This window comes from Anopheles bellator, chromosome 1 (assembly GCF_943735745.2).
Source record: "Anopheles bellator chromosome 1, idAnoBellAS_SP24_06.2, whole genome shotgun sequence".
Lineage (NCBI taxonomy): Eukaryota > Metazoa > Arthropoda > Insecta > Diptera > Culicidae > Anopheles > Anopheles bellator.
Window position 1 is genome coordinate 41,451,363 of NC_071285.1, and position 23,149 is coordinate 41,474,511.

At 50.9% G+C, this 23,149-nt stretch overlaps 1 protein-coding gene across 1 annotated transcript in view; it reads left to right on the top strand.

The window, feature by feature from the left end:
- Positions 1-23,149, top strand: part of LOC131216523 (triple functional domain protein) — a 49,629-nt gene that overhangs the window by 9,763 nt on the left and 16,717 nt on the right. The window contains exons 4-6 of the mRNA XM_058211032.1: positions 61-3,406; positions 3,486-3,814; positions 17,541-17,802. Coding sequence (XP_058067015.1) covers positions 61-3,406; positions 3,486-3,814; positions 17,541-17,802 — 3,937 coding nt within the window. The remainder of the gene's footprint in view (positions 1-60; positions 3,407-3,485; positions 3,815-17,540; positions 17,803-23,149) is intronic.

A 23,149-nucleotide genomic window follows, 5' to 3' on the forward strand; every position in this document is an offset into this window, starting at 1 on the left:
GATGCGACGGGCCTTAACCAAACGAACGTTCAAAATGCACCACTCTGCGTTGTTTTGTAGGAAAAAGCCCACTTCAATGGTGGCAATCCGGCGGCCGACTACAGCGAGGGAGCGTCCCACGTGCTGGCGGTGATCCATCAAATTCTGGGCCACCATCGGGCACTGGAAATCAAGTGGAGTGCGGGCAAGATGCGGCTACACCAGAAGCTGGCGCTCCGCCTGTTCCAGGAGGACGTGAAACAGGTGCTGGACTGGCTGCAGAACCATGGCGATGTGTTTCTGCGGAAAAACCGTGGCATCGGCAAGAGCCTACAGAAGGCCCGCATCTACCAGACGAGCCACGAGCACTTTGAAAATGTGGCGCAAAACACGTACCGCAATGCGGAGAAGCTGCTAACGGCGGCCGAAGAGTTGGCACGATCGGGCGAGGTGTCGCCGCAGGAAATATACTCGGTGGCCCGCGATCTCGAGGCGAACGTGGCTTCGTTTGCGGAGCGCGTCGACAAGCGGCGCCGACGGCTCGAGCTGGCGGTGGTGTTTTACTCGAACGAGAAAGAGATCTGCGCCTGGCAGGAGCAACTGCACGCGGAGGTCACGAACGAGGAATCGCTCGAGCTGGCCAACGAGCACCTCGAGGGCACGGAGCGGTTGCTGGAGCAGTGCAAGGAGCAAGAGGAAAGCACACTGAAAACGTGTATGCAGGCGATCGCCCAAGGCGAAGCGTTGCTGACGGAGTTACGGCCGATCGAGGAAGAAGACAGCTCCGGGTCACTGACGGCCGTTCAGAATGCGGTCGATCGCATAAAGAACAACCGGCTCGATCTGGAGAACCTCTGGCAGACGCGACGCATGAAGATCGATATGTATCTACGGTTGCGCATCTTCGAACGGGATGCGCTCGAAGTGTCCTCGCAGCTGGAGATGTGGGCCGAAGAGCTACAGCACACGGAGGTGTCACGTGACTTTCAGAAAACCGAACAATTCCTGCGCCTCCACAATGAGTCCGTTAGCCAGATGCAGACCACCACGTACCAGGTGATAAACCAGGGTCAGGAACTGAACAAGTTGTTCGAATCGTCCGGTCTGTTTATAATGGCCGACGCGAACCACACGGCCCAGACGCGGGTGCAGTACTTGCTCGAGTTTTTGCACGATCGCGAACTCGATCTGGAGGATCTGGCCGAGGCGAAGCGCATCAAGCTCGAGCAGTCGATGCAGCTGTGCCACTTCCAGAACGACGCGAATCAGGTGATCTCGTGGATCCGCAACGAGGAAGCGATGCTGATTGCCAGCTTCTCCATCCCCAGCGCCTTGCCGGAAGCGGAACAGCTGCGCAAGGAGCACGAACAGTTTCAGGTGCGGATCGATCGGCCGCACACGGCGGCCGTGCAGGTGAAGTATCGGGCCGATGCGCTGATGAACGCGAACCACTACGACCCGCAGAGCATCAAGGACATTGCGGACGAGGTGACGAAAAAGTGGCAAAAACTGGTGACTTGCGCCGAGGAGCGCCACAAGCTGGTGACGGCTTCGTTGAACTTTTTCAAAACGGCCGACCAAGTGTGCAACGTACTCGACAGCCTGGAGAAGGAGTATCGGCGCGAGGAGGACTGGTGCGGAGGGGGCGGGTCGACGGACAAGGGCCAGCAGATCGTACAGCTCATCACGAAGCACCAGGAGCAGAAGGAGGCATTCCTGAAGGCGTGCACGTTGGCGCGCCGAACGGCGGAAACGTTCCTCAAGTACGCGGCCCGTTCGCTGCAGTTCTACCACGTGAATCCGAGCACGATCAATAGCGAGTCGCGCGTCAAATCGATCCTGGACAAGCTGCTCACACAGGAAACGCAGGTGCTCGAGTACTGGACGCAGCGCAAGAAACGGCTCGACCAGTGCCAGCAGTTTGTGCTGTTCGAGCGATCGGCCAAGCAGGCGATCGAGTGGATCCATGACACGGGCGAAGCGTACCTTTCGTCGCGCAAAAATAAACTGTGCTCGAGCCGCGAGGAGTCGGAACTGTTGCTGCGCGAGCACAACGAGTTCAAAAGCACCGCCAAGGAAACCCGAGAACGGGTGAAGCTGCTGATCCAGCTAGCGGACACACTGGTGGAGAAGGGCCACGCGCACGCCAGCTCCATCAAGCAGTGGGTCGCGACGGTCGATTACCGCTACAAGGACTTCAGCAACCGGATGGAGATCTATCGATCAAATCTGGAGAAATCGCTCGGCCTACCGGGTATCATACAGCAACCGGATGACAATAATCTTAGCAGTAGCAATAACAGTAACCATAGCAGTAACCATAGCAGTAACTCTAGCATTAACAACGGCAAAGCCTCCCTTTCTGCGGCCAGCTCGAGCTCGGGCATCTCGTCGTCGGGCGGATCTGTTGCCCTCGGTGTTGCCGCCATCGCCATGGCCTCATCGTCCTCGATCGTGCTGGTGGCCAGTGGCGAGTACGGTAGTAGCAGTGGCATCGGGGCAGGGTCAGGTTCGAGCGCAACGCACCACTCCGGTTCGTCGTCGTCATCGTCGTCGGTGCTCGAGTACCGCCATTCGGATCCATCACTCGAAACGAAGCTAAATGCTGCGGCAGCCGCCTCTGGAGCGGTCGGCGCGGCCCAGAAGGAAATCAACGAAGAGAAGCGCAAATCGGCGCGCAAGAAGGAGTTCATAATGGCCGAGCTACTTCAGACGGAGCGAACGTACGTGAAGGATCTCGAGACGTGCATCGGAGTGTTTCTGCGCGAGCTCAAAGGTGGCCAGAGCGTGCCCGCCAACCTGCTCGGGAAGGAGCACATCCTGTTCGCGAACATTGAAGACATTTTCCAGTTCCACGAAAAAATATTTCTGCGCGAGCTCGAAAAGTACGAAACGATGCCGGAGGACGTCGGCCACTGTTTCGTGACGTGGGCCGCCAAGTTCGATATGTACGTGCACTACTGTCAGAACAAGCCGCAGTCGATGGACTACATGGTGCAGCACGGCGGAACGTACTTCGAGGAGGTCCAGCGGAAACACAAACTCGAGCACTCGCTACCGGCGTACCTCATCAAGCCAGTGCAGCGCATCACGAAGTACCAGCTGCTGCTGAAGGATCTGCAGTCGTGCTGCGATGAGGGCCAGGGCGAGATCAAGGACGGGCTCGAGGTGATGCTGAATGTGCCGAAGAAGGCGAACGATGTGATGCACCTATCGCTGCTGGAGCAGTGCGACGTACCGATTAACAATCTGGGCGACGTCGTGCTGCAGGACTCGTTCCTTGTGTGGGACAACAAACAGATCCTGATCAAGAAGGGCCGCGACCGGCACGTGTTCCTGTTCGAGCTGTACATTCTGTTCTCGAAGGAAGTCAAAGACACCAATGGCACGGTGAAGTACATCTACAAACATAAGCTCCTAACATCCGGTAAGTGTCTCGGCTGTTCAGTGAAGTGGTTCTCCCTTCAGCCACAACTAACGCATGGTTTCATTGATTTTTCCGTCAGATTTTGGCGTTACGGAGCACATCGAGGGCGACGAGTGTAAATTTGCCATCTGGACCGGGCGCGCCCCCATACTGTCCGACTATCGGATAGTGCTGAAGGCGAACAGCCTCGAAACGAAGCAGCTGTGGGTGAAGCGAATGCGCGAGGTCATGCAGGAGACGTACTTCTCTGGCACCTCGTTCTCGCTGCTAAAATCACCGGCCAAGGTGAGCGGCAAGAACCTTGGCCAGCGGCTGTCGAAGGACATTGATGATACGCTCAACGACAACGATCAGGATGGCAGTTCGTTGGCCAGCTTCGGGTCCGGCAACACGACCGACAGCGAGAAGGTAGGCGAACGTCTCATTTTCTTTTCGATTCCCTTTACACGACAAGCGAATTATTATTGTCCCCCATGCCGGTAGACACAGAATTAAGATTGTGGGCAAAAGTCGCTGAATGGATGGGTCTAGCGACTAGTGCCCCTCCGAACGTGCCAAGCACGTAAAGTATACCTTCAGCGGTTTAACATTTATGCCGAACCTCATTAAACGCAAGAAATGCTAATGCACAACACAACCACCAGCCAGACGAGACGAGACGAGACGATGGTTTCCGGCCCGCTTTGGAGCATGTTTTCTACTTCACACTGAAGTGTGTTTCCCGGTTCCCAATCGTTCCCTGGCTGTTCTGCCGCTCCAGCAGAAGTGCTGCTTAAAGAAAGGGGATGAAAAAGTGGAATACAATGGCACTGCTTTGAATGCCACTTTTTCTGCGACCACAAGAGGACGATTGTGGGGTTGTAAAGGATAAAGCGGAAATGTAAAAGCAGAACCCGAGAAAACGTGGATGGCACGATTCCGTAATGAGTTTCAAGGGTGCTATAATGAATCCGGCTGTGCCTGGCCCGGTGGAGTTTGAGTTTTCATGCGGTGGTGATCGCGTACCGTGCGGACATTTCCCGCAACTCTCCTGTGCAGTGCTCACGGTAACGTATGCGTCGATCATGGACGCGCTGTTACGAGAGTGTATGCAACGGCTCCTCCGGACCGCGGGACTACACCGATGGACGAAGGTTTGATGAGAATGCGTCGAAGCTGGATCCGACCAGCGCCACCGACCGCCGCTGTAAACTCCCTACCGTAGCAATTAGAGAAACGGGCGAAGTGCTCAGAAAAGAACTAAAGACGACAGATAGCAAAAGTGAGACAGACAGCAATAGAAGCGGGGAGAGAGAGAGAGTGCTTGCAAGATAGCATTCGGTTATGAGCCGACGGTTGTGTTTGTTGGCGGATTTGTGATTTCTACTTAATTGCTACGCGCGCTGAGAGATGCTTCTTCTGCGGATCGCCACCCCAGCGCGCGCTGCGAAGATTTGCAATGGACGTCCCTCCACCGTACGCTATAATGAAATAACGGCAAGCAATGTAAACAGCGTCGGTGGGTCGTTGTGGGTGTTTTTTTTTCTTTTTCAAGCGTTTCAAGGCTCTTTACGGCTCATCATTCATCGTCGCTCTGAATGAAGCGGACAAAACAAACCTCGATTCCGAATGCGCTAATCTATCGCGGCGCGCGGCTCCTGCAAAGAAGCGTGCGGCACCAGGCGTCTCCATCCGGTTTCATCGGCGTGCCTTTGTGTGTGTGGGAGTGAAGCGGGACCGGAACAATAACTGGATTCACGAGTGCTGGATTACAACACACAAAAACAAAACGGCTGGCGACGTGTTTCGGCCACACCGGTGCCTGTTACATAATAATTTTATCATCCAACATTGATCCAAGGACACCGTCCGTGCAGGAGGCTGCACGGCCGGCGCCCCCTTTCCGACGGTTGTCCACTGATCCGCTTAGCAGCAGCACTCAGTCTCTCCGTTCGCTTCGCCACTCTCGTTTGTTGCTCCACCGCACCGATGCCGGTCGGTCCGCTTTCACTTGTTCGCTCTCTCTCTCTCGCTCTTTATTTCTGCTCTCTTTGTTTTTGTGTTGATTGTTGTTGTGCTCTCATTGCATCAACAGCATTCTCATTTCGTGCTCTCGAGTGCTGGTATTCCTTTTTTTCTCTCTCGACTCCGTATTTGCGCTTATCCGGAAGGCGTCACCATACGCTGCTTCCTGGTTATGCCATGCCGCTGTTGGTGATAAATTTTATTGATGGGAAGCCTTTCACTTGATAGTCCTACTGATTTTTATGAATTTGTCAGCTCGCTCGGGGCAGTCCAGCTGAGTAATGGCCCGGTTGCCCGGTGCTGTGGACGTGGTCCACGCAAAACATGCTTAACTTATTCACATTTCGCATCACTTTAGTTTTGCAGTCGTTTACAGTAATTCGACCCAAACCTCTCCATTGGTGGGTCGCACGCTCTCCGGCTTTCGTAAACAACACAGCGTATCCGTTCTCGGTACCGTTTCCGGTGCCACCACACTCGGATGGAACGCTGCAGAAGATGAACCTCACGCAATGTAGTGATGTAACAGGGAGCGTAGGATGACGCCAGCGTCGGACAGCGCAATGATGGCTCAAACCCATTAGCCGTATAGTAGATAGACAAAGCAGAAAGTTTGTCTTTGGGGTCTGTCGTTACGCTACATTTAAACGCCGTATTTTTCCATTCATCCTGCTGCTGTTCACGCTCGCAACAATGTGTTGCTCCTGAGCTGTCCGCAACCTGTCGCGGAACCGTTTTCCCTTCCTTTTTTGTGTCTGTGCCGTACGCTAATCGTAATTACTGTTGAGTTTCCTTTCGGAATGACCACACTGAGGATCCTTCGCAGAGAGTCGCCCTCATTTCCCCAATCAGGCCGGTACTCAATCGGAATGAACACACAGCCGATCACTCACTTGAAACGAAGAGAACGGCTCATTCACCGTTCATTCTCTTCGGTCTCTCGGAGAAGACCAAATGTTCTTATCACAGGCCACTGGTCCAACTTATCCCCAAAAAAGAGAGAGAGTGAAATAAAAAAAAGGATTAGATAGAAGGGAGATAGAAAATGGGAGGGAAAATCGCCCCAATGGAAGGATGGCACGCAGAGGGACCCCTGGAAGAAGGGGAAACCTTCTCCTTCACTGCAGTCCCGGCGAGAGCGAGCCAGAGAGAGAGAGAGAGAGGGCCACTGATAAAACATAGAGGGAGCGCGAGAGAAATCAAGATAAGCCATGAGCGCCCAGCGCGCGCCCTAGAGGACCTTGGCTGCGGGCACACAGACGCACACACGTACACACGTACAAAGCGGCGGCAGTTCGCGCCCGTCTCCGAGAGGGTTCGGTTGGCCGCGACCGCCCGACCGACATCCAGAGATCAGTGTGTCCGCGGAGCTATGCACGAACGGTTGGCGTGTCCGCGAACGTGTTTCCCACGCAGAAACGCAGCAGCAGAAGCAGCAGCAGTTGGACGGATCAGCTCCGTGCCGGACACTCGAGTGGTTCGCCTGTCCTGTCCCGGATCCCGGTGCCCGCGGGAAGGGACTCGCGGCGCTCCCGACCGTGCTCTGTGTATGTGTATGTCGCGCGCTGTGTGATTCCTTTTCGCCTTCGGGTGTCCTTCTGACAGCAGCAGCAGCAGTGACCCCTCCAGGACCGGTTGGGGGCTTAAGTTTTCACCCGCTGAGCGCAAACGATAGAGAGAGAGCGAGAGAGTGACAGAGAGAGAGATGAGACCGTTCATCTTCGGACACACGGCGCCCCAGGAGGAGGATCTTTTCTCTGGCTACTGGCGTCCCTACCGAAAGGAGGTGTAAAAGTGTCACTTCCTTGGGTCACTTTTGGATTCGTTAGTTCATCACTGCAGCAAAAGTTCCCACCGCTCGCCGAAACGGCCAAAACGCGAAAAGTGTGTTTTATTGCCAGCTCTAGAGGTCTAGTTAGTCTGCCGTCCGCCGAGATATCTTGCCACAAAGTGCAACAAATCGTGACACGGCACGGCACTCATAGGCCGTATGTGGCCGTGTGTTTTTTTGTCTTTTGAAGTATATAAATAAGATAAAACCGTTCGGATCAACACAGAAGGGAACAGCTTGAAACAAAAGCCGCTGCGGTCTCTTACCGTTTGTGTTTGGTGCTCGAAGGCAGCTCTCGTCCCTTACTCTGGCCATACGTACGTGTGGGTGTGTGTTTCTTCGGGTCTGTCAGATGAAGGAAGGATGCTCAGAAAATGTCCTCCGGTGGCTCCGGGGAAATCATAATTAAACGTGCCCCAGCTTCACGCGCGCCATCGCCATCGTTGATTTTCCACCTTGCGTGTGTTTGTGTGCCGGGCAATTTTCATCTTTCGCCACCCACCCTCCCAGGGGGGACGATTGCCACGGAGGGTCCCTCTGGCAGCTGGCGGTGGGTGGGATGATTGATGGCGCCCGGGAGGACAGCGCGGTTGGCGAGGAGCTGGTTGATGACCGCCGTGCGTAAGAAAAGTGAAAAATAATGCGACCATTTTCCCACACGAAAATGCGGTGCCCTCTGGCCCCCTCCCCAGCCGGTGCGCTGGGACCCCTTGCGCCGTGTTATCCTTTTGCCATTACTCGTCGTCCTTGCGGTCCCTCGGGGCGCGTTGATCCTTGTTGGTACAGCTGCCGCTCCTGTGCACACGTTCCGATCACCAGCACACATACACGCGCACGCACACAGGTTTTGGAAGGCCACAAACAAAGCCGTGAAGAGCCGTGATGAGTAAAAATATAATATCCCAATGAAGGGTGCTACGGTACCCCGCCACACACCGTAAAGTATCTTCCTGGCGAATGGAGCAAAATGTCAAAAGTTCTGAACATCGACCACCCACCTACACACGCGGGCGCGTGCTTTCTCGTGCGGGCGTATACACGCAAAATATGCTTTGCAAAATTCCGGCAAAATTAGCGCGCCCGTCCACCCCCGGCGGGGATTCGGCGAATTGGTCCGGTACGGAACGGAGCGAAACATTCCACGACCATCCAGGCCGAGGGCGGTGGGGGAGGTGGGCACGAGGATTTCAAAGGGTCGACGGAGCGGTGGTCACCGGTTTTAGGATCCTCTTTTTTGTTTAATGAAATTCGCCGCCGTGAATGGAACCGCTTTAAAGCTCCCGACAGCCGAAAGGCTCACCATGCGGGCCAGATACGCAGAGATAAACGAAATCATTGAGGGGTGGCGGCCACAGTGCTGTTGTTGGGTGGGCTCCTTTCAATCGAAACTTGAGATCATACTTCACCGGCGGCGGTGGCGGGCCGGATAATGAATGGAGACTCATTCATTCGCATATTTTCGCCCGTTTCGTGCGGGGCGCTCCGCGGTTAGCCAAATAGTAGCGCCTCCCCTCCGTGCGCCACCCGCGAGAAGAGTTTCAAGAAAGGTGTGCTGTTGTGTGCCAGAAAGGGGCGACAGCGACTTCTTCCTTCCCCGAAGAAAAGGCGTGCGGGCGCTCTGTTTGAGCTCCGAGCAATTGGTAAATACCGTGGGGCGTAGCGTACGTATGTCACGACCGAACGGTGTTGACGAGCAGACGGCGGTGGCCGTCGCAATGCAGGCAACAGTCGCGAAACCCCCACCGGAAGAGCCCTTGCATCGCTCCCAAGAGCGGTTGACGGGGCCGTACCCGAACACGGCGAGAACTTTTTGTGGTACACACCGCTCCACAATTCCTGGAACTGCCATTGAAAATACACCGCTGTTTTGGGGTTCAATTCGAATGCAGCCATTCCGTTCGCTTCCCTCAGTTTCCAGTTTTGACCCTCCACCAAGTGTGGTCAACTGACACGTGGGCTGATGAGTCTCGGACCTAGGAAAGAAAGTGCATTTTTTGTTCAGAAGTGGCTTCATTCATGAACGTATTATCCACCGAGAGCCACACAATCATTCCAGCACTCACTCCTACATTTCAATAGCACTTTTGTAGAACGAATTGTCGTTTGCTGCAAAATAAGCCTCAGATTCGGCGAGCATTTTTTGAGGCCTGTGGACAACCATAGTAATCATTGGGAGCCAAATCCACGGTGAATAGGGTGGATGTGAGAGCAAGTCCGGGTTCAATTCATCAATCTTTTGCCAATTCATGTACTTTTGTCGTTGGTTTGATTGACTTGTGACACGGTGCGTTATCTAGATAAAATAAAATTATTTTCTTTGCCGTACGTACCAATTGTTGTACTTTCAGGCGCTTTGGACGAGGTTCACAAATTGCTCTCAAACACTGCTCCGGATCAGCAAACGCGGCATCCACTTTGAACAGAGCTTTCACCTCGTGCAATGTTCATGCAATATAAAGCCAACATGTTCTTTTGATATCTTTACAATGACAGCTAACTCATGCACCTTCACTTGTCGAACATTCAAACCGATTTTTTGTTTTTGGACGTCCATTGCGGTTTGCGAGTCCTTATAATACTTTTCAAGCCATTGTTTTGCTTGAACGGTATTTTTTACATCAAGAAGCAGTGTAAAATTAAAACACAAAATTTGTTTTTTGATCCATTCTTTTGAAAAGACAAAATGTATTGTTTTCCTTAGCCTTCAGTTACTCAACAGCATAAAATTTTAATAAGTTTTTTAAAGTAAGTAATAACTGAGAAAAAGATGATTGCAATAAGGCTATCGCTATCTGTTCTTTAGACCCGAGACTTTTCAGCTCATACGTTAGTTACAATTTATTGTTCCAATGTTTGTCCCTTCGAAAAGAGTTCCGATTTAATCCTCTCGACATCGGCGGATTGCTAGTCCGTTGCGTTATTGACCGACGTGTTGATAGTTGTTTGCGTTTCTTTTTGCGATGAAATATTTCAACAAAATGGAGGCCATCGGCTACTTGGATAACGCGCCCAAGCCAGCAGCTTCTCAGCTCGTTCATCATTTTTTTGGGTGCACCGCCAGAGTAACCGTCCGCAAACAAAAGTCTGAAATAGACAACCGAAGGCGAAGATAAAAATGGGAAAAACTCATTAAAGGCGGCTCCAGCTCAGCACTCAGCGAAAGGTGGCAGCGTCTGCTGCGTGGCTGGCACTCCACATGTGCCGGTTGTCCTACTTTTCGCCATTTTTATAGCCCTGGCGTGCCGGGCGATCTGTGGTCGCTGCTCGTGAAGCGCGCACGAAAAGTGAAAGCATCCTCTTTACCCTTGAGAGCCGATCGTACATTAGAATGTTGTGATTGTAACAGGCCCACCACCCACAGAGAGAGTGTGTGGGAGGGAGAGAGAGAGGCAGAAGATCTTCGCACCGAACTGTAGCGATGTAAACACACCGTCGCGTGGACACCGGGAAAAACGCTAAACCGGACAGAAAATGTGCCGACGGCCCAGAGACGATTTTCCAAATTTTGCATTTCGCCCGCGCGGTGGGTCTGAAATGTTGTGGTTTGCCGCTCTAAGTATCCTGCCCCCTTCGGGGCCGGTCACTTCCTGTGGCGCGCTTCCACGCTCATAAAAGCTGGGGCACGAACACTATAAAATTTTCATCCGAAACAACAGTGACGCCACTCTGTAGGTCAGTGGCCCGTGAAAATGTTCGTGTTGGTTTTTGTGTATTTCTTGGCCGAAGGTCCAACGTCACGTTGCGGTCCAAAGTCGGGTCGCGGACTCATCGTCCCATTTTGACGACCGATTAACACCGGTGACAGGTGGCTGTCAAAACCGATCTGCCGGGCGTGCGGCCAACCGACGGGGACCGGTTTTTCGAATGGCCGAGATTTTGATGGCCTCCTCGACGGCGGCATATTCTGCCCAGCTCGGCGTTACATAATGGTGGGGTTAGACGGGCACGAAGCAAAAGAAAAGGGTGCATGGGGTCGCTAGCGTCTGCTGTTGTTTGAGGATTATTATCACTCAAAATGCACAGAAAGAGAGGCCAAAAGGCGGATTTCATAACCGTCCAATGTTTTCCCAATCAGAATGAATAGTGGAAACGCGAGCAGAGCTTCCTCTGCCTATTCTATTGTAGTCTTCATAATTTCCATTCACCGATTTGGGGTCTCAAATTGCTGCCGCTAATATCCATCTTCCGCCAACCGAATCGCTATCTTCCGTTACATTATTTTATTTTATATCTTCCTTCTATGATAAACTAAGCGACCCGGCAATTTCATAGCATCGAACGAACGAACGAATCTATTAGAAAGGTTAAAGGATTCGAACGATTTATCGGTGTATTCGGGCACCATGTCCCTTTCGTGAATTGGGAGAAGACACACACATTGTCGCTGTCGCCGCGTGAAGTCGTCCAGGATAAATACCAGTGTTGCCACTTTGGTCGGTGAGACTGTTTGCTGCGATTTGGTGCGACCGATGGACCGGTTTCGACTGGCGTCCGAGTGCCGGGAACGCTGTCATCGACACCAGCCGTCCACCAACCTTCCTGCGTGTCAAGGTTCCCGCGGCGGCCGAGCGCCACGGCCAAGTCCTTTCATCTGCGACGATGGAACCGACCTTCGATTGACCACCACCGACCGGTCGGTGGCCGATCGGCGACAGGGTGATGGAGGGTGTGTTATTTTTGTCACAAAGAAATTCCATCCATCCCCCCAACCAGCCGGCTGCCACGCCGCATGGGCTCATTCCTTCCCGCCGCGTGCCAAGGTTTTCGGTTCGACTTCGACTACATTTTCCAGTCCACGCCACCGGAGCGCCGATGGGGCGTATCGGGTGCACGCGTGACACGCACATGCACCCACACACGCTGTCGATCCTTTTTCCTCAATCACTCACGGTGCTGGGATTCGACGATCCGACGATTGAACGGTTCTGGCTTTTGGATCGGGGAAAATTAGGAAAATTTGCCTCCAATCCATCCGACTACACCACGGGCGTTGTCGGCAATCTTTGACCAGCTCGCCACCGAAGGTTCCCCAGCCCATCCATCTTGCCGACTCCTTAGACTGTATTTTCGGGGTCATTATGCACGTTCGCAGCATTATTCCGCGCCCACTCTCTCGCTCTCTCTCTCTCTCGTTCGCTCGCTCGTCCGTCGATGGAGCACCGTTTTTGCCACAAATTGCCCATAAAACCTGCCGCCACCAATCAATCGATGTGCTTCCGTGCGGTCGGCCAAACAAACCCACCCCGTCCGGGGTCGGTCAACACTTTATGGGCTGTAAATTAAATTGATTACCACTTTGCGTTCTCCCTCCGGCGCCGACCACGGTAGCTCGGCCGAAGTCTGTTGGTTTAAGTGATAAGTGTTAAAGCTCGCGGCCAGGTGCCCCGCGTATCCTCGAGGCGTTCGGTGAAAGCCGTTAAGTATGCTGCCCGCCGACGACCGGTGCTTGGCTCGTCCTTACCGTGAGTGTTGCGCAGTGTCAGTGTAACGCGCCGCCCCGCCCCGGAAAGCGCAACATCAAGCATGTCGAAGGTGTCCAACAGCAACAACAACAATGGCAGCGTGGACAAGGGTGGCGACGGCGGTGGCGTTAGTGACTGTACCGGAAGTCCTGCATCGAAAGCGCCCAGTGGTGGCCTCTGCCCGAGTGGCTCGACCAAAAAGAGTGGCCGCAAAATTTCGCTCCCCTGGTTCCGGCAGAGCAGCGTACCGTCGCACGCAACCCTGGCCCGCCAGCACACGATCGACTCGCCGGGATCGTTTCAGTTTTTTCGCAAAGTAAGATAATTCGAAAGTTGCCCCAAAGTCATTTGGCTTAATGTCCCACGAAAGCCGCTTTACCCATCTGTCCTACTAGATCCGACATCAACCGGACGTGAAGATGAATAATCAATAGCGGTGAACACGTGCGATGCTGGGTACACGTGCTTTGTTGGGCCGCGCCCGTCATCGCTGATCGTAATTCACACGAAAAGACTCATCATCGTTCGTGGCAGGTGACGACTTTCAAATATGTTTACCCAAAACTTTTTGTGCCGCGGCTGGAGAAACGCACGAAAAACAGTGACGTAACATCCGGTTCGTTTGAATAGTGTAGTGTTGGTTGGCTCGCCGATTAGCGACCCCGGCGAGCGACGCCATTTATTCAAAAAGGGGTTATTGTAATGAATGTCCTATTAATTGCATTTTGGCTAACGAAATCCAATCAAATTATTGTCGATATCGTGTGTTACTGCAAGATGTTTTTGGCGAAAATGACCAACTTCAGTTACGGTGGGAATACTATTGTGGGCAAAAAAGGCGGGAATTCGCTTACAACTTTTTATTATAACTTATAACTTATTTATTCTTCTAAATCTAAGTAACCTTTAAAATAATCCCTACTCTTTGCAATACATCTTTGTGTATATTTTATCCAATTTTCGAAACGATCCAAATGGTCCGTTTTAGAAATAACCCTCAACACATTATTCGTTTCGGTTCTAATCTCCAATGTTCGCTCTGAAACAGTGTCCACGGAGCAGTCTCTTGAGTTTAGCGATTGGTCAGAAGTCACACGGTGCTAAGTCAGTCGAATACGGTAGTTGAGTTTGTGTCGAAATAATCACGAAGTGATCCCAAACATGTGATGCAAAAACATCACGAGGAAGTTGAACCAAGGAGCAAACCACACCCAAGATTCTTATATAGTATTCTTTGGTGACAGTTTGGCCGGTTGAAAAGAATTCATAATGCACCATACAACGATAATCGACTGGCTTCCGTTAGTTCTTAGCCTCAGTAGTATTTTTACAAATTATACGATAACTGTTTAACTCTACCAAGCGCTAACCATCCATCGAATTTCTAGGATCTCAGGCAGAACGTTGCCATTTTACAACATGACAGAAAATGTATCAAAAGGAGAATGGAAAGTTTGTCGAACAGTCTCCGGTTCCCTTGATACTCGAAATCCTTAATGCAGACTGTTGGCAGTCTCTGCTCAATAGTTTCGGTATTATAGTATTTCGAAACTGGACGCACTTTTGCTTAACCATTCAGAAATCAAGGAAAAGGATTGACCATTTAAAGTATGTTGGAGTTATAAGTTCACTTAAAGTTGAATGTTTCGAACTTTCGAAGCGAATTTCGATTTTCACTTTGACATGTCACCCCGAACTGCAGGCGTCCTTTATAATGCAGTTCTAAACCGCAGCCATCCATGTTCCCCAGTGGATGTTGCTTATGAGCCCCCGTTGTCGGTGGCTTTCGTGCCTCGGTCGAATTTATCATGCTTCGACTCATCAACAATTGGCTTTCGAGCTCTCGGAGGTATTGCACGTGCCCCGGAAACCAGCCACCGTGCTGTGCCGCCCGTACTGTTGCCGGTGCATCTCATAATTGCATTATGGGCCATTTCCGGGTGTCAATTGATTACACATTGATGCTGGGAGCTGCTGTGGATTGGATTGTATGCCCTCAAGTGGCCGTGGCCGTGTTTCGTGGCAGCAGTACATACTCGGAACAGGATCGATGGGAGCACAATCAATTAGTGGTGAGTGGTGATTCAACACGAAAGGTGCTGTAATCAGTGGGCGAGAACGTGTCCAACGGCCACTTGCCAGCTAGCCGGCCAGCAATTTTAATTAATTCATCGAGCACTAAGAGCACGTTGTTGGGATGCTTCAGAACGCTTGGATGTCAAATTTAAGCACTTTTATCGTACTGAAGCCCGCTGATTGATAATTCCTTTTACTGGTGAACATAACGAAGCACCCTAGCAAGGACCCTGTGACCTTTCCACGTGAAACAAGCCGAGATGTGTGAGATTTTCGGGTTCAGCCGCTGCCGGCTCCCAAGATATTCCGTTTTTGCATTTCAGTTTAAGGTCACAGGCGACTGGTTATTCAACATCGTTTTTTTGGGAGGCCAACAAGCCCTGGATGAGGTTTTGGATTCAGCCCTGAAGCAGCCTCCTGGAAGCTTCGTGCTGATCAAACGCCAGACCCTAGCCGGCAACTGGATAGTAACATCAGTACAATTTGTTCGTTTCCGCCCTCGTTAGGGAGGCTTCCAAAAGGGCCAGAGAGCGCAGGCTGCATGTCGGGCGTGTGCATATTACGACATTATTCTGCATTCCGTCGTGCAATCATGCACCGTCTTGTTCCGACCATCATGCGGGGTTACGGCAGGTTGCTCACCGGCCCACGTGCGTATGCGGCGCATAATCCTCTAAGATGGCACGTAATCACCCATTGCGCAATGCAGGGAAGCCAGGGTAGATCGTTAGAAGCTTCGAAATCTTGCTGTCTGGATTTTCGGCAAACTTTTCACAGATTAACGTAGATCCGGTGGGCGCTCGTGATGATGCGCGGACCAATGCCTCGTATCGATTCAACCTCTTTTGGACCTCTTTCGAATGTGCCGAGAGCGTTCCATCATGTGTATGTGTGTTATTTGTTAATGTTGAGTAAATACTTTTTGTTGAGTCTTCTTCACACAATTTATACAGTTTAACCCGATCAAATGCTCGTCAGCGGCATGCAGCTAATATTGACGTTAAGACCTTTTTTTTGTACGGATTGGATCGATGCCATTTGTTCCGTGGGCAGTGCCTCAACAACACTGCATCGTACCACGCCGTGTGCGGCAGCATTAATGTTGTTTGATTAAAAATTTAAAAATCCTCGCCCTCGCGTCGTACCTGTGTGCTTTGCGCCCCATTCGCCAATGCCAACAAGCAATTCATCATTTTATCCAATTAGTTTGATGAAGCTCTCGGTTTCGCTCTGGCATAGCATAGCAATAATGGGTATGAATATCAATTTAATCTTCAAAAATAAACCCCACGAAACCCGTTTTTGATGGTGGCGATTCACCGATGGCCCGGTTTGCAGGATAAAAAACGAGGAAACGTTTCGTTTTGCATAGTAAGGGACAGGGACTCGCTCATGGCCGAACGGACGGACGCGCCGTGGTTCATCATCCTTTTATTGACATTTTTCGGATATTGATTGGCGGGCCGGGTTGGAGTTCGCTTATTCGTTTGCGTTGGGGTGCCATTGACACACCATGACCACACACTACGAGGGTCCGACAGAAGCTAAAGTGATATATTGTGAGCGACTCATTAAGTATAAAATTTAAATAAGTAAGTAAAAATTGCAAAGAATGTTGAAAAATCTTTTTTTCATGTTACTTTCTGTTACCGAAGAAATAAAATAAGAATTTTGAGATGCATTCTGAACCCCATCTTGGATTGGAAATTAATCGAACAGGGCGTTTAAAATTTCCCTGGAGTCAACGTTGCTCCAAGCGGACTGTGGGGAATCTAGAAATAAAATGATCTTTACACGTCAACTTTCGTCTCAACCACGTTCAGTTTATTTTTCGTTTCTTTATCATAGTCGAATCCTTTATGCGAGTCCTTTATCATAGTTGGGACTGATCCTTGTTTAGGGATGCATCGTAGTAAATAAGCTTAATTCTTGCTTCGATCGTTTTGTTTACGTAATTGTCGTTTTGCCTTTGCATCTTTTCTAGGGGACTGTTTTTCTTATCTGTTTTTTTGGCATGTTCTTTTGGGCTCCTTATTGCGGGATTTAAAATTTTATGATCTAGTTACGTTGCCGGATGGCTGATGAATTTAAAAATTCGAATCCTTAAGGACACTTTTCGTATCGCCCCACTGTGAACTTAGGCGCATTCGTCAATTTACTGTTGCTAGTACCATCCTTTCGCGATAGTACTAGCTGTGACTGGGTGGAATTATTGATTTGAGTAGGCCTCTGGTCTGTGCACCTGGTACCTTAATATCACCTTCAATTAACTTAAACAAAAATCTCAGTGTGTCTGTGGCTTGGCATCGATAGTCACTAATCACAAATATGATAATCTCCTTGAGTCGGAGTTCCTTGCATTGGCAACCCCCCGCTAGCGTGGGTCCGATGACGACACTTCTTCCCGTTCTTGTCCAGCCCAGACTACCAGCCCCCGTAATGATTCCCAATTTGTCGCTACAAATTACGTGTGCGACGCTTATCGATCCACAATCGATTCGTGGACCACACTCGTTAAAGGCTTCTGTCCGCGGTACCGTTGGTCAAGACCCGCGCCACCACACTCTGCTACTTGAGTATTCGCATAATTTAGCCCCCGTGGGGCGTACTTCGGAGGTCCGGCGTTACTGGCCCCCCAACACGACCGAAGGGCTATCGATTATTCGGAAGTAATTTGCGTCGCCGGCTCCCTAGCCGAGAAGACCCGAGGAGGCTTTCGATTTGTCTAACATTATTTTCTTGCTTCGCGTTCCACTTCCAGGGCGGTTTGGCGGAGATGACGTGGGTCATAGCGGACCATACGGCGGCCCCCGGCACGTCGGAGCTGAGTGTCAGCAAGGGCCAACAGGTGGAGATCGTCGACATGAGCTGCTCCGGTGCCCCCGAGTTCTGCCTCGTCCGGCTCTCGGTCAACGCGTCCGACAGCCAGGAAGGGTTGGTCCCGGTCGTGGTCCTGAAGCCGCTCCCGTCATCGCACAGCAAGCTGAGCAGCAAGCAACAGCGCGATCAGGACACCCTCGGAGGTACGTAGGCTTCCCGGACTCCGCCGTGACTCCTCCCTCGTGGGCACCGGTGTCCTGCGGCAGTGGGAGGCGATTAATTGGTCTCGATGGTTTAATGTTTAACCACGTCGACGCCACAATTTCATTATGGCCAACACACGCGCAATTCCAGCGACCCCCGAGGGCGCCGGACGTCATCGATTCGAACTGCAATCAAACCCCCACCATTGGCCGTTTTCCCACGAGCCCCCGGGACGGAGGCGTACGGAACCGGATCGACCGGATATTGATTCGATTTCTCGATTTGACGGTTCGTGCGTGGTCCCTCCCCGACAGCACACCGCCGTGTCCGTTGACTTCCCGTGCAGGCAACCAAACCGGGCGTTTCGTGACGTTTGGTAACGTTTTTGCGGTCAACACTTTCTACCGTGGGCACCCCGTGGCTGACTGAGCTCGGTTGCCTTCGCCGATTGTGTTTCTCGTGCAGAAAGATGGATGATCCTGCGTGGTGTGGTCAGCATCCGATCCGAACGTTGGGTGTGATTTTTTGTGTTTTCGGGTGGCGGCCGCCTAACAAACATAAACTTTCGTGTGCGAGTCGCTGACCGTCCTGCAGATCAGAGGTTATCCGAGACTTGCCCTAATTGAATTACGTTTTCCGAGTAGCGGCGGTCGGTTTGGTGCCGTCGATGGCGTTGATTAGTTATTGTGTGGCCAACGTTCTTTCGGATTCCTCCCATTGGGGAGTTTTATTGTTGTGGCCAATTGATTAAAAATTGCGCTGATTAATGGAGCGAGTAGTTCGCGCGGGGTTGGCCTGCGCACATGCGATGCCCTTCGCGAGAATTAAAGCGTTTACGGCGCAACAATTGGCATATTACCGTACGTCAAGGAAAAACGGGTCTACGAGCACAAAGGAATTGGGTTGACTCCCCGATCGGCTCCACTAAGTGTCTCGTCGGCTATCCTTAACAGATTTAAATTCCGTTCATCTTGGCGGCTTAGCGTCCGACAATCGCGTGCTCGGCGATGTCCCCGTTATTTGAATGCCAGTTTTTTTCTTCTTATCATTCCAAAGCAGCACCATAAATTGGCCTATGACGCTCTTGACCCACCTCGCGTAAGGTTTGCTATTATATACAAACCAAAAAAAAAAAGTTAAGTTAAATAAGCAAATCACAAACTTTGCGAAAGATCTCTCCCCGCCAGCGGGCGGTGCTCATTAACGACATTTGCTCTTTGGCTTTGGCGCCGCGCGAGAAGCGCAAATTAATTTATGACGCCGCCAGAGGGACCGCTGCTGCCTTCAAACGCGGCGCGCGGTGCGCCACACACTCCAAGGCCGGAAGCCTAGTGTAATCTAGCCGTTCCTCCATGCCGTTTTCGGTTGGCCACCCGGCGGCATGTTTATCTGGTCGACCCCCCTACTTCGATGCAAATCCGTTGGATGAAAAAAAAAAAAAAACTAAAACGGACCACAAATAACAGTGGCGCGGCCCTCGAAAACGATGCTCGAAACCAAGGGGTCCGCTAGAGCCGTACGAATGGTGCTCTAATGCGTATCGCGACATGTCCACTGACTGCGTTCCCACCATTGCGCCACGGCCACGTGCGGGTGGGTGGTAGGGGAGGATCGAGGGGCAGATGCAGGCGCCTCCCGAGATGACAATCGACTTCGATTCATGTTTCGTGCTGACGCATGACGCAGTACCGCGAATGTACGCGGCGCCGAGATTAGCGGTGCAGCTGCACACGTTGCCAACCACTTTGTCACAGAGCGTGAACTTTGGCTTTCTGTAGAACTTGGTCCAGAATTAATCATTTCTCGAAAATTGCTTCTTATTGAAGTGCAGGAAATGATGAACTGATGGCCGTGAACTGGTACATAGTGCAATTTGATAATTATTTATCACTTTATCACTATTTATCACTTTTATCGATGTATGAAACGAATAGAGTTGAAATTGTAATCCAAAATGATTTCACTTTGACATTATGCAGAGCATTTTAAAGGAAGAAACACGAGCTTTTTGATTGCCACTTATTAACTCTCTCACAGAAGTATTGGACCTTATTGGCGAAAAGCTCTAGCAATCCATTTTCACATTCTTTCCTTGATTCCAACCTTCTATCACTCAGAAAGTTTTACAATGCACGAAAAATGTGATAATCGCTTGGTGTATGGTCTGGACTATGCGGTAGATGCATTAAAACTTTCCAACCAAGCTACCGGAGTTTCTGGCGAGTCACTAAAGACGTGTGCAACATTTAGTTGTCCTGATGAAGCACAACACCTCTTCTCTTGGCCAATGCTGGTCATTTCTAGTCAATGGCTAGTTTCGAACGGTGCAGTTGTTGACGTTATAGATCTGAACTTAGTGTTTAGCCACCTAGCGGTGAGTCCTGGTTTAGCCACCGTTTGAGCTGCTTCATCACGCTTTGACCACGATCGTTTTTGTACAATATTGTCGCATATGACTCAATTCTCTTCCGCAGTCACCCACCGTTTGAGAACTGGGTCGATTTCATTCCGTTTGGCCAAGGCTCGCAGATGGAAATGCGATGTTTCATGTTGTTTTTAATGTAAATTGGTGTGGCAGCCTAACATCCACCTTCTCGATCGATCGACCGTCAACAGCCTTCGCCACCTTTACAACGTACATAAATTTGAAATTGTTTGATCGATACTTTACCAGATATCGATCACTACAACCATCTAGCGAGATGATAATGAATTTCTTTTCCCGCAAACTAATATACGATCTTTTTACAGTAATCGAGAGCTGTAATATTTATCTTGCTTGATTCTGAATGATTCTGAATTGTAGCTTATCCATAGATCATTCGTCTCAATGCTTCGAATAATCGGTTTCTGAGTGAAAGGCGTCAGTTTCAAACGCTGACCGTGCAGCAAGTTGAGTTCAAAACTTTAAAATGCCTAATACGGCTCGATCCGTTCTAGTAATAAAAATAAAGAGCTCCATTTGCGTGCTTCCCGCGACTAAAAAGATCAAACCTAACCAAATTATGGTAGTCGCTTGGTCGTGAAAAGAAATTCAAATGTTCCATGTTAAAACAGCAGTTGATTCATTTTTTTTGGTTTGATCTCATGTTTGAATTTCAAAATTGGTGTTCCTGGTTTAATAGGTAATAGGAAAATTGTCAAAATTAACTCGCGAATCGCGCTTCAGAACATAGTGACTTCACACCGGAGCTGGAAGTAGTTGTTTGTAAAACATACTTTCCCCGTAGAACGGTGTCCTCCTTGCCACAACGTCCCCCGACGAGGTCCCCTGATTTCCCCAGACCCAGAATGGTTTGAAAATTTTATGTATTTTATTTGCGACACTGTTTGGCCCCAGGCTATAATAAATCATCAATTTGGATGACATTTCGCATACCATAAATGGGCGCGCCGAGGCCACCCGAGACCGGTGTCGGTAGAGAGGAGGCGCATGTAACATGGACAAAAACAAGTGGAAACCGATCCAATAGAGTCCAAAAATAAATTCACGTTAGCGCCGCGTCACGTCACGCCGGGCGTGTTATGATGCCGTCGCGGCACTAGAATCCTTCGCTCCGGCAAGGCTGCTGCGATAAGCCGCGATACAGCAAGCGAAGCGGGACAATGATACAGTTTCGTCGGGGCCCTCGATGAGACTGCTTACAAGCCTCCCCCAGGAGATAGTTAGCCCACAGTTTGATGTGCTAACATCTCGCCCGTTTTGCTTTTGATGGTAGTCGACGACGACGACGAGGACCTCGGTACTCTCCGCCCAGAGTCGACCTTGTGATGGCTTATCCGGCCGATTATGCTCGCCCCATCGCCGAGAGTGCTGTGATTATCATCGTCCGCACGGACGTCGCAGAAACTGCTGCCCGGTGCCGTTCGGTCCCGGCACAACGCCCCGGCTCCCGATATTGATCTCCTGTGTGTGCTCCACCCCCGGCCTTCTCGGGCACGTCCTCCGCTCGTTAAGTAGGTCAGTTGTGTTTAATACTAATTAACTCGCCTGAACGGTTCGCGCGAACCAACCATGCTCAACTTCCTCCACGGGGCCGACCTCGCTCAAGTGGAGAAGCAGCTCTCGAAAGTGGAGAACTTTTCTGCGGCGGGCCGCGGCGTTCTGTGAAGCATTTAAAAACAACCATGTTCCGATTAATCGGCGTATGACGACGTGTGTGACGGTGGTCCTTGGTCCACCCGAAAAAAACAGGAATGCTTTAAGAGAACCACAATACAATCCACCCACTTTTCGCTCGATCGTTAATAAAAAAACTTAATTTTCCCACCGTAGAACGACGCAAATGGGAAAAGTAAATCTTCGTTCGCCCTGCTTGGACTTGGATTCCCGGTGGTGGTGGTTCCCAGTGGATTTTCCAGCCGCGCAATTCAATTAACAGAAGCGCGCACCGCGCGCGACAATGAATGTTGACAGATTCCGGGCACACACTGTTGACCGAACGGAAGTGGCGCAGTAGCGGGGTCCGTATGATAATACGTCCCGCCCTGTGATGCGATCCGAAAATAGTCACTCTAAATTAAATCTTAACCCCCGGCAAGTGTGCGACGCCACACGGACAAGCGGCCGTTCTTATTACACTTTGCGCCACGACGAAGGCCACTTTTTACGCCGAATGGGCGACCGGCGCAAAAGTGCAATCATGCTCCCACACCTCCCCCCGACTGCTGCCGCTGATCCCTTCGGAGTGTCCGTGGCCGGTTCGCAACAACAAACCGCGGTGAATGGGGCGGATGATAAATTGCATTTGATTTCAAACGAGGGAACCGCGCGAATGGAGCAACAGTGACCGCGAGGACTCTTGTGCATTGTTGGGTTGGATTGGCGATCGTCTTTATTTATTTTCATTTTCTATGTTTTCCTATCCAACAACAATTGCTAGTGGGGCGGCGACGGCGGCTGCATCGGTGGACGACGGCCACTGAATCCGCGAATCCACGATGACGATTTCCCTGCTTTTTGCCGTTAAAAATAAATTCTCTCCTTGGGGTGGTGGAGTTTTGGAGTGTTTGGAGTTTCGATTCGTATCGAATGGAAGGCCACAAGTGGCGCTGGCATTGGCCACGCATCCCGAATGTGTTACTCATTCCTGTCAGTATCTCACATTGACCGCTGCTTATTGCACAATATTAGGTTTGCTCGGTAGTTGCTCGATACATGGGCGAATCAGATCATACATGGCTCGATGCAGATCAGGCGAATACGGAAGGGTGGTCAATGACTCAAATTCAACTTTTTCTGCCTATTCAGGTCGTACTCGGGAAATTCTTAACCATAATCGTTTAGAAGTACTGCTACATAGTATTCCCCGTTAACCTTCTCACCTTCAGGAACGACGAATTCCT